General features: G+C 38.0%; 1 protein-coding gene across 4 annotated transcripts in view; it reads left to right on the forward strand.

Annotated features, from left to right (window-relative positions):
- The window catches only part of aplp2 (amyloid beta (A4) precursor-like protein 2), an 82,232-nt gene that overhangs the window by 37,616 nt on the left and 31,722 nt on the right, over positions 1-12,894 (forward strand). For all 4 annotated transcript variants that reach the window (XM_084409860.1, XM_084409861.1, XM_084409862.1 and 1 more), the window contains exons 2-3: positions 107-280; positions 1,383-1,512. In XM_084409860.1, coding sequence (XP_084265986.1) covers positions 107-280; positions 1,383-1,512 — 304 coding nt within the window. The remainder of the gene's footprint in view (positions 1-106; positions 281-1,382; positions 1,513-12,894) is intronic.

Here is a 12,894-nt window from a genome sequence, read left to right on the forward strand (position 1 = left end):
ATGGCTGGTCTGAACCTGCTCAACTTTTATTGGCCTGTAATAAGAGTGTCCATTGAACTTACCCCTCTTATTCTTTCTCTCACCTTTCCTCCCGTCTGCTCCCCAGGCACTGGCAGCTAATGCAGGTACAGGATTTGCTGTTGCAGAGCCGCAGGTCGCCATGTTTTGTGGCAAACTCAACATGCACATTAACATCCAGACTGGCCGCTGGGAACCGGACCCTTCTGGATCCAAAACCTGCGTCGGAACCAAAGAAGGAGTGTTGCAATACTGTCAGGAGGTAAAATCATAAATATGTCTATTCAAAACATTGCCATTTAGCTGGCATTGTTTTTCTCAAACTTCTTGATAAGGTGCGATAAGGTTTCTGGTTCAGTCCTTACAATCTCTTTGAGCATCCAATTTTTTACAATATAATCAGTTGCTGATTGATAAAATATTCCCTTATATCACGTTTCACTTGGAAATGCATGGATTGGGTTGGGTTAAATTAACTTTTTAATATTTATTAAATTATAATATTATAAATTACATTACTGTTAAAAAGTTTTGGGGTCAGTAAGATATTTTTTAATATGAAATGAACACTTTTATTCTGCAAAGATGCATTAAATTGATCAAACGTGACAGTAAAAACAAAATATTTTTGTTTTGGAAAAATAAAATGCTGTTCTTTAGAATTTTCTATTTATCGAAGAATCCTAAAAAATTATAGCACCGTTTCCATGAAATTATTAGGCAGCAAAAACTCTTTACACCATTCATAATAATAAGAAATGTTTCTTGAGGAGCAAATTTGCATATTAGAACTTCTGAAGGATCATGTGACGCTGAAGACTGCAGTAATGATGCTAAAAATTTTACTTTGCCATCGCATGAAAATATTAAAATAGAAAACAATTATTTTGAACTCTAGTATTTCAGAAAATTACTGCATTTACTGAATTTTTTATCAAGTAAATGCAGCCTTGGTGAGCAGATAAGACTTATTACAACAACAAAAAAATACAAATGGAAAATGTTTTTAACTATATTTACATACTATCTTCAGTCATTGGGTTGTATATTATTGCTGTTGCTGCTTATTTATGAAAGGAATAAGCCTCCAAACACTGTACACTAAAAGATCCATTTCCCAAAGCTATATTAAAAAAACACCATTTGGTTAAAAATGTCAAATCTGTCATATGGCTGGCTGCAAAAAAGCAATACCCTCCCTTTACATTTTGTGATTAGGTTTTCATCGATGTCCTTTTAATGGATTTCAGGAGAGAGTGAATCTTGAGTTAGTTCCAATACATGAGCAGATGGCGTCAGGAGATTGTGAAGCATGGATCTGCGCTTACAGTTCAGACTGAATCTCTCTGGTCTCTTCCCTTTAGATGTACCCTGAGCTGCAAATCACAAATGTGGTGGAAGCCAACCAGCCAGTCAAGATCGAGAACTGGTGCAAGAAGGACAAGAAACAGTGTAAGGGACACGCTCACATCGTGGTCCCCTACAAGTGCTTGGGTAAGTGATGTTTGATTGACAGCTCTGTTGTCCTTTTTAAACAGGCAATTATCCAGAATGTCTCATGGGGTTAAAGGTGCCAATGTGGAAGTAAGACATCTGAGAACCTAGAACAGCAGTTCAAAGTGACAAGACTAAGACGTTACAGATCAAATTCAGTCCCTGAACTGGCGCTCAGGTAGCCGTTATGGTTCCTTATCTTTGATGGCTACAGGCTCCATTGAGGCCTTTTACAAAATATATTGTGATGCTACTCCACTAGTTCCACTTGAGTAGCCACAGTTAAGCTCACAGTTATATTACTGTCATGCAACTCGTGCAAACATGCAAACCCCCCCCGAAAACACTGATGTCAGGGGCCACGTACACACTGTAAAGTTTCAGGAGTGACAACCGGATTTACAACCCTCTACAAAGGAGTAAATCACTCGCACATGCGACCAAAAGAGGTTACTAAAATATGTATTTAATTAGCCCCCTTTGTCGCTTTCTCTCACACACACGTACTCACCGTGAGAGAAAGAGAGAGAGCAGATGCAGGGCTCATTGACAAAACTGTCATTGTCCCCCAGTGGGACCAGTGCTGCGTAGTCCTGAAAGTTGATCATTTGCATGTGTTTTTAAGCCTTGCCAATTTAAACATTGAAGAACAAGAAGACGCGAAAGATAACTCGCCCGTGTTGTGCACATCCGAAGCACGCCCATAGAATACTGCATTTGACATCACGTGAAGACTAAATTAAGCTCTTTCACGTCGTCTTGCGCTGGAACGGACAATTTCAAACAAAGTTATGCCAAAATGTCTTTTTGGTTTCATCTATATTTAATTTACACTGTGAAGACTATGCAGTGTTATTTCACATTTGAATTGGCTACTTTATTCAATTTCTGTACCTAATCTGTATCTAAATACAGTTAGATCTCCCTGTAAAACCTGAAAAGCACTGTTTAATTTGAGCTTCGGTGTGTCCGTAGAGGGTTGATTTTAATGCGGCAGTGAGTCCTCTAAATTATCGTTCCGTGTGTGTGCGGAACGTGACTCACTCCTGAAACTGCGATGATTGACACCATGGTAACCATAGCAACGTTCTGGCGTCTTGCATGATTGGTATCCGCTATTCTGACTAAAGTAATATTACAGTTACAATAGACTCGTTGTGTTCAGCTATTTTAACTAAAGCACAGTCGACGGAGGCACTGTGTTTTGTTAATGCTTAAAGGCTGCTTCACAGAGCGCGCTCACAGTGTTGCCATATAAGCGTTTTTGGGCTTGTTGTTTAAGCTTGGCTCATACATCGGCCGAGTTTATGGAGTTATTAAATTGAGCAGAGGTGGGTCACGATATTTCAGTCTTATTTTCAGCATAAAGCATTTTTTGTTTGTTTTTAATGAGCTTGTTCTTGTTCACTGATTTTCTTTCAAGATCTGGCAACACAAATGAGTCGAGGCGCGTACCACTTTCCCTGTGATTTCTCAGTAGCACCTCAATGCAGTACACGAGATCCAGGGGGCGGAGTTGGATCCAGATATAAGGGGTGGAGATTGGTAGGTTTAGGGGTGGGTTTAGGGATTAAGGGGTGGAGATGGGTAGGTTTAGGGGTGGGTTTAGGGATTAAGGGGTGGAGATTGGTAGGTTTAGGGGTGGGTTTAGGGATTAAGGGGTGGAGATGGGTAGGTTTAGGGGTGGGTTTAGGGATTAAGGGGTGGAGATTGGTAGGTTTAGGGGTGGGTTTAGGGATTAAGGGGTGGAGATGGGTAGGTTTAGGGGTGGGTTTAGGGATTAAGGGGTGGAGATTGGTAGGTTTAGGGGTGGGTTTAGGGATTAAGGGGTGGAGATGGGTAGGTTTAGGGGTGGGTTTAGGGATTAAGGGGTGGAGATGGGTAGGTTTAGGGGTGGGTTTAGGGATTAAGGGGTGGAGATTGGTAGGTTTAGGGGTGGGTTTAGGGATTAAGGGGTGGAGATGGGTAGGTTTAGGGGTGGGTTTAGGGATTAAGGGGTGGAGATGGGTAGGTTTAGGGGTGGGTTTAGGGATTAAGGGGTGGAGATGGGTAGGTTTAGGGGTGGATTTAGGGATCAGGGGGTGGAGATGGGTAGGTTTAGGTATATGTAAGGTGGGAGGAGTTGGATCTGGATCCGACTCCTCCCCCTGGATTTCATGTTCTGCAGTGAGGACCATCTCTGATTTCTTGCACCGCACATACAGACGAGAGATACATCTCTGATCCACATTAAAATACGTATTTTAACATGCATCACAGCTGTATCTCTCCTTCGTTTGTCATTTTCTAATATCTCTCGTTGTACGCCATTAACAACTAGTTGTTCAGTTCAGTTCCATACACACTGCGTAGAATTTTTGTAAATGACTGAACTGTGTGTGCGCCGAACAGGATTAAGCACTAAAAGGTGAACTGAATTTAGCTGTAGTGTACGTGACCAGGAAGGTGACAGTGGGGTGAAAAGCCATTATTGTGTGGAGAACTCTATAGTAATAAAGCAAAATCCCATTTCCCCTTCCAGACAGAGGCTGGTGGAGATCCATTGGGCTGTGAGTGTGTTGTTGTTTCTCTCCTCAGAGGCAGCTAAAATACATTGCTTCTCCTCCAAGAGTTTTTTCAGCAATTGGAAATGGCAACTTGGTCTTTGGGGTGGTTTAAACTGTCAGAGTTTGTAAAATTGCTTTAACACTCTTTCTTCACTTCTTCTTTTTTTTTTTTTTACTTTGCTAACAGCGTGTCCGACTCAATAGCTAGATGTTTGCGATGACATGTACTGTAGTCAAGGGCAAAGTTTTGGTTTGAACATTGGGGGGGATTGAAGTGTGAACCGTTTAGCAGGGTCCCGGGACATGCTCCCTCATGAGATTAATTTATTTGTTTATTTATGTACATAACTGCATTAAAGTAATAGCCTACTTAACATTTACTTGTTTACATAGCATACTAATGTATCTTATTTTATTCAAGCACCTAATTTTTAAATCAAGGTGCCATGGGGTCTAACTAACTTTATTTAACATTTTCTTATAATGAAAATTACTTGGCCTAAAAAGTGGCATAGGTCTTGTAATTGTTTAACAATAAGGCTGCATTTGTTACAATAAGGACATAATTACAGTTAAGACCATCGATGGCTCCTCATTACCATGCTGCGGCCAATGTTAACTTTTTTTCTTCCTTTTTTCGTTTGTAATGAAAAATAGCTACCTACTGTTGTGGCAAAAACAATAATTAAACAATCATCATCACTGCATAAGAGACACCAAGAATCAAATTGTATTTTAAAAGATATTTATTCTCTTGCAAGAGGCTTAGTCACAGAATCACAGCAGCTACCCAGTGACGTGAGCAAGACCTGACACCCAGCACAGGAAATCCCCTTCTTATACTCCTTCTTCAAGGTCTTTCCTCTGTAGTTTTCCACTCGCCCAGCATGGCCAAATCTAGCTGATTTAGAATAGAAAGACCCCTCTAACCCCCCTAGGCTAAATTATCTTCCATACCTAAAGAGGTAAAGGTTCTTAATCATTTGTCTTACTGTGTGTGTCTTGCTTACGGCAGGTGCATAAACATACATCAATTCCAGAAGAGAAACGAATGCTTAAAACCACACAATGTCTAAGAAAGTGAATGGAAAAAAAAGTAAAATATCAATTTTTCTACAACACTACACATTCAGAAACTATATATACACAACATGCCACAGTTGTAAAGTAAATCTTTATTGAAAAATCTGTTCCATTAACAAATAGGCTAATCTATTATAAATTCTACAAGTTAAGTCAAAATTTACCACAATAAAAACAATAAAATGTGATAAACTCTAGTAAAGGTGGTCATGAGTATAAAAAGCTTTCTAATTTATGGTGGTGCAGGATGATGTTTTCTGCTCTTTTCATCAGTCTTTTTTAGTTTTAGTGGCTGTTTTAGATTGTTTGACATTCTCCCTTTGTTTTAAAGCAGCAAATTCTCAATAGATTTAAAATAATTTACACATTTATCATCAGTGTTGGCTTGTGCAAATCTTATCTCACTATTGTAGCACGCTGGTGAGTTAAGTATATACTCGCTGGTGCGCGAGTGGTCATAATACGTCATAATTTACATACAAAATTTAATTATATATATATATATATATATATGTATATGTGGGTCATTGACGAATAAGGTTTTTAAAAGTGTAAAAAAAATAGAATGGAGATATAACTATATTTGAAACCATTTTTTAGCTTACCTAGGTGTTAACAATAAGATTTTGTGGTTTGTACAATCAATTAACACTGTTTTTGGTCATTTTTTACATGATGGAAAAAATTTGTCACCAAAAAAGTCATTCGGTTTAACCACTGATTTGAAAGTTAAAAACTGATTTGACATTGATGTTGAGATAGTATATAGTGTGTACCACAGAAGAAATATTAAATACAATTATCACTGATCTCATAAATGTGATCATTTATTGGACTACTCTAAACACTCCCACATATTCAAGTAAAACATTGCACAGGGAAAGGAGAAAAGGGGAAATGTAAAAAAAAGAGCTTTATCTGCTTTATATTTGTATTATTGTAGTTCCTTTAGTTATTAAAAACAATATTATTCCATTTAAATATTTACTATATCGGTTTTACCGAATGACCTTCTGACACTTCAAAATCTTTAAAATACCTTTATATGTAGTAAAATATAATTAAAACCTTTTGGATTCAGTAATAGAGATCAAGTTGTACTACCTTACATACTTTGTTTTTTTATTATTATTAAGGCCTTTGGACAAAAAAATTACCCGTCACGTCATTGAACCATATATATATATATGGGTATATATATATGGGTATAAATATAAATAATAATAAAAAAAAAAAAAATATATATATATATATATATATATATATATATGAATGAATGAATGAATGAATGAATGAATGAATGAATGAATGAATGAATGAATGAATGAATGAATGAATGAATGAATGAATGAATGATTTATAGAAGGCTAAAGAAGAAATATTATAGAAATATATGTATTTAAGAAATATTATGTTTCTAGGTCACTACTGCATTGTGTATTTAATGAATAATTAAATGGCACTCAATCCCTTATAAAATGTAAGTCATGCAGATACGTTCATAAAAGCTACATGCAGAGTCTTACTCCATAGTGACCACCAGACATAAATAACTTCCCACTGTTAATTTTCGTTAATTTTCTCAAACAAATAAATGATTCAATGTCCAATTTTCAATTGTTCTGAAGAAAAATAACATTTATCTCATTGCGTCTCAGAGGAAAAGCTGCTGTCCGCCTGTCTGCGCCTTTTCATCATCTCCTCCCCGTGTTTGTCCCTCTCTCGTAGGAGATGATTGAGTTGTGGCTCTTTGCGGGCTGAAAAAAGCCATTAGCGCTGCCAGCCGACTGTGAAATGGGCCGACTGTCAGAGGCTTTCCAAGATGGCTGATTTTTGTTGTGTGTGTGTGTTTGAGCTGACGCGGCAGCTGTTGACTCGCATCACCTGATGTCGGCTGCTGTTTGATTGACAGGGTCGGGCGGACGGCGCTCTTTCAGTCCAGTGCTTCCTGTGTCTCTTTCCTTGTGAATGACAGCTAGCCAATACAGTCTCTGGGTTTGGAGGAATCTAAAGCTGTGTTAGTCTGCTCATAGCAGCGCCACACTGTTCCATCAACAACTTTCTCTACTTACAAGTCACCATGGAAACTGTTTTATTGATCTGAAGTGGAGCGGACAAATTGGCTGAAGATAAAAACTGAAAAATTTAACTGCAGCAAAACCCGTAGTAAAAGCAGATTTTTTTAAAAAACGTCTAGCTAGTTTTACTTCTGCCTTAGTTTCCACATCTCTGATTGCTTTAAATAGTAACAACAGCGCATGTCTTCGCAACAAGCCACATTATTTGAAGTGATTTTAATCATGTCTGTAACACAGATTGTCCACTCTTAGGAAACTCTTTTTTACACGTTTATTGGTTATTTAAAAAAAAAAAATGTTTACAAGCTGTTTAATTCATAAAATGTCATTAAAATTTAAAATGAATTAAAACTATATCCATAAAATGATCCCATGATGGGAATCCCTGAAAGTTCTATATATGAAGTGCTTAAAGTTCTATACAAGTCACAGACTACTAATGTTTAATGCAAAGCTTTAAACATAATCAAATTATGAGAAATCATAATATCGATGCTTGCCTTGGCAAACAGCACTAAAATGTGGGTGTTTTCTGGCCACAGTTGATGATGACTTCTGCTGCAGTCAAGGACTACCGGTACATGCATTCTGTGTCTGGAAAAGCAGCCCCTAGTGTTTAAGGAGATTTGGGCGCATTTGCAACCTTGAATTGACGTCGGTACATCAGCGAAGACACACTCGTGTTCGGTCTCACCTTGTGTTATCACCTCTACACTCCCTCTGGGGTTTTACCACTGTTATTAATGAGGAGATTTCATTGTGATTCAGCAACATTCTGGCCTCTGGAGTTTAATTAGGGAGAGTGATTTGTTTTGGTAGTGTAATGCAGTGAAATGGGCAGCTCGTCTGTGTCTCTGTCTTTCACCGCAGTGGAAACCTCAGAGAAATCTGAGAATATGCTTGGGCTTGATCTTTGAGGATTTATATTGTCTTTGTGCTCTCAAATAGTTGCATCCCTTTCAAAAGTTTCTGTAACCTTAATGGAATATTTTACCCCCAAGAGAAAATTGGCTCACACTTTAGATTAGGGTCCAGCTATTAACTATGACTTTTGCCTCAATAAAATCCTTTAATAGTTAGTAAGGTAGTTGTTAAGTTTAGGTGTTGAGTAAGATTAAGGGATGTAGAATATGGTCATGCAGAATTAGGCATTAATGTGTGCTTTAGAAGTACTAATAAACAGACAATATCCTAGTAACATGCATGCTAACAAGCAACTAGTTATTAGTGAGAATTGGACCCAAAACTAAAGTGTACTCACCCTCATGTCATTTCAAACTTGTATAATGTAAGAAAGTATTTCGCAAAATGTTCATACCACTGTTTTCTATACAGTGGAAGCATATAGTAGTCAGGGAATCCAAGTTTTAAAAGAACTATGTATAAGTAGTCCCTGTAATTTCTGCACTATATTAGAAAATTGATAATCTTCAAATTCAAAATTGACAGTCTTCAAAATTGACAGTTTTCAAAGCCATTCGATAGCGTTGTCTGAGTGACTGATAATGTTCAACTCTCCCAGTATATCTCATAATCACATGCACATTTTCAAACTAAAGGCCTGTTCACACCGGGACGAATTTCGCGCGCGATATTCGCCGACGTTTAACGCCTCGTGACTAAACAAAGGGCGCCAATGTGAGTGTGCGCACCGACGCAAAAAACGGCACGCGTAAAAGTGGCTTTTTTTTTTTTTTTTTTTTGCCTCGGGTTCGTTTTTTTGGTTTGACGCACCGTGTCAAAAACTATCCGACCAATGAGATTGGCGCTTTTGCTCACATGTCTGGAGCTTCTGAAGTTACAGTAAAACACAACTTGGGGGCGCTCAAACACAAAACGGTCTTGCCGAGCACACATACGTAACGGCGAAGAAGATATACGCCAAGTTCTACACTGCCGGGAAGAAATAAGACGAGGAAGATGCAAGGCAAGATGAATGTAGAGCTGCTGGTCTCCTTGGTGTCGGAACATAAAGAACTATATGACAAACGCGACAGCGGGGTATTTCTGTTTTACAATAAGAGCACCATCTAATGTCAGGGAATGAATTTGCATGTTCACTCGGCTCATCGTCAGCGGAAATCGCTTGGGTGTGAACACAAAAAACGCGTTGAAAAACGCTGGCGAATAACGCGCGCCGATATTCGTCCCGGTGTGTACGGCCCTTTAGCGTGGAAAGACACGTAGTGGCAGCTTTGATATTAGTGAAACCAAAATGACCATTGGATTTCGCTGTTCTCAAATCCATTTGCGTTGAAGTTAAAGTGTAAGAGGTATCGTATGGAAAAGAGCAGCGTGAGCATTATTCAAAAATTCTCTTTTTATGTTTGACAAAAGTCTTATTGGTTTGGAATGACAGAAGATTGTAAACTACTTTAAAGGGATAGCCTGGTTCAACCAAAACATTGTTATTTTCTCACCCTCATGTCGTTCTAAATCCATAAGACTTCAAAAGACAAATTATATTTTAATGAAATCTGAAAGAAACATTGATCAACGCACATCAATCATGGTAAAGCGGTCATGTTTCATGTTTTACAATGTCTTTATAAACTTTTTGAAGCATCAATATTTTGGTGGATGGGACAGAAATCTCAGGTTTCATTAAAAATATCTTCATTTGTGCTACGAAGATGAACAAACGCTTCTGGGTTTGGAATGACATGTGTGAGTAAATGATGACTGAGTTTGGGTGAACTATCCTTTTAAAGTTTTTTTTAGTCTGTGTTTCCTTGATCTTTTTAGTTTGTTTCCTCAAAAAAAAGATAATGAGGTATATATGAGCGAAATTTCAAGAGTTTTCAGAGCCGTTCTGTTCGACTGAGAGCAGAGCTCATGTTTTGACCATTAGCTCTTCAATTTCAAGCACTGGATTGATTCATTTCAGCCGAGGTTAACTCCTAATGGGCAGTCAGCAGACGTTTTCCAGTATTTTGTTCGGGTTTGTTTAGTTGCTGAGCGTTTCACTCTTTAGCCTTAATAGTCCTGAATGATACAAATACAAGGTAGTGCTGAGATAAACAGCTCTTTAGCAGGGAGGATTGTGCTACATCAACAGCTCCACAGAAACATCAGCAGTGTTCAGCTCTCTGAAGGTTAAACTGGTTCATTTGATGCTAGTGTTTCTCAGGCACAAATGCGGGCAGATTCCATCCTGGCCGAAGCGTCTAGTCGATACAACTGGAGATAAAATGGAAAGAAGACGGGGAAATCGTTTTTAGAGAGATAATACTGCATTTAATGTGTAATAGTCATAAATCTTTGATGTGGGTCTGGGACAGAGCAGAGAAACTGGGCTATAAACTATGAAGTTGAAAGCAGCTGGCCTCAATCCTTTTGTGTCGGTCCTCTTTATGGCATTTTTTTTTTCTCCCTTTGTCTCTTTCTTATCAACTATAATACGCTTCTTTTCCAGCCTTTGTTGGATCATCTAAGAGCTTTTTGATCATGTCGTGAGCCTGCAGTTTAGTCAAATTTATGCACAGTTGTTGAGTATAAAATGGAAAATCATGGGATTACATGGGCGCACAAATGAGTCATTCCACGTGCCGTCCTGCTTTTAGGCATTTGAAAGCTTTTGTTTCATATTCTTTTCATCAATCACTCTTTTTTTTTTTAGTCTGACCCAAATAAATGAAATTATGATTTCAAAGGAATTGTTTATCCAACAATGACATTTTTTGTTGTTGTTCATCATCATTGTTCCAAACTAGAATGCTGTTATTTTGTCCATGGAGCATAAACGGATCAGTTTTTTTTGAATATGCCAAAATGTGCAGTATAGAAAGAGCAGTTTTTATCCGTGGTCTTCTTGACACATTTATTCAAAATGCCAAAAAGTAAAGTCAAAAGGTTTTTTTCCGCAATAAGATTTTAAACCATGCCAGATAACAATATGTTTGTTTCAGAAATTACTGGATGGAACTTGCTGAAATCTCAAATATAGTGAGGTCAACAATGTATTGTTGTCTACAGCAAAAATAAAAAAACATGCACAATATATGCAATATAATATGTATGCAATATAATACATCTATAATTACTAGGGCTATAAAAAAGAATCGAATCTAACACAAAAGTTTATATATATATATATATATATATATAAACTTTTGTGTTAGATTCGACTCTTTTTTATATATACACACACACACACACACACACACACACACACACACACACACACACACACACACACACACACACACACACACACACATAATGTGTGTGTGTGTATATATATATATATATATATGTATGAATAGTATTTTGTAAAAATGTGTGTTTCCCATTTCCTCTCTGGTAGTTTTATGTGTGTAGTTGTAGAGGCAGAATGCTGCGCTTCTCCGCCTCACTGCCTCGCTCTTCACATGATATCAATGCGATACCTCGTTTATTGCAGTCGAGCAGCCCTACCAACGCTGTCAGGACTTATTTTCTGCTTTTTCTACTGCAGCTGTAAAAAAAATAATGTAATTCCTGAATCACCCACACGGTTTTTCAGCAGAGCAGATTGTGTTGTGAACATTCCGGGTTCAATACAAGTTGAGCTTTATCGACGGCATCTGTGACATGCTGTCAATTGCCACAGAATTTTTTTTGACTCACCCCGCAGCTTGTAAAAACAAGCAGAAATCGTTTACAATAACGCACTTACAATGGAAACCTATTAGACAAGGCATAAAGTGTGCTTTTGAATACATAACCACATACTGTGGATGTGCTAGCATGAGACTACTGTGATTACCTCATCTGTTCTAACAGACTCCTGTCATTACACTTAAAGCCAGTATACCTTATGCGCAAGGGACATTGGAAAGGAAGTTATGTTCTGTGATGATCGACAGCTTGTTGTTTTGAATCTGTAACAAACCTCTACAGGTCTCAATGGCAAGAGCAGGTATTTAAACGCAGAGCAGAGCTTGATAATTAGGTTAATGTGAGTAAGATGCTGTTTTCAGTTATGTAAGGACTTTAGTCGATTCGGCCCCTGAGGGCCGATGGGATGATTTTTTGCATGTTTGAGTTTTATATACAGTGTGGAGAGGCTTTGGTTTGAACAACTGTGTTCTCTTCTATTTCCAGTTCTTTCCTCCAAACCCTCTCATTTTCCAAAACACTGGCCATTTTCTTTCTCTCCTGTCCGCACTTCCTCTGCTCTCTGGTTTCAGGCTGATTTGGCCCTAGGCCTGTTTTGTGGTAAAGGCTAAATGAGCAGTTTGTGGACAGTCACAATCCTCTTCTATTGTGAACAGACTTCTGGTCATTAAACGATTCAGTCTCTCTCTCTCTCTGTCGTTCAGGCTCAGAGGTTGGATTGGCCTCCCAGCTGTCCTGAAATCAGCTCTGTAATAACTCTCCTGCATATGGCACACAATCCCATGCTGGCCTGTCTGATGGCATCTGAGCTCCTCAGCTGTCACTCACTTGCTCACACGCTCCCTTTCCTGTTTAATTTATATATTAACTCTTGTTTAGTGCAAATTGATTTCCAAAAAATCTATCCTAAAGAATCAAAATAAGATTGAAAAATATCTTACATCAAAAAATTCAGGACCGATTTGTCATAAGTGATTTTTACTAACTGTCTTCATTTGATGGGATTATACAATAACATATGGGTTAATTCAATTTAAAAAATCAAAACTAAGACTGTAAAATAATAAACTTTAAGT

Source organism: Rutilus rutilus (assembly GCF_951802725.1).
Source record: "Rutilus rutilus genome assembly, chromosome: 5".
In the NCBI taxonomy this organism is placed as follows: Eukaryota; Metazoa; Chordata; class Actinopteri; order Cypriniformes; family Leuciscidae; genus Rutilus; species Rutilus rutilus.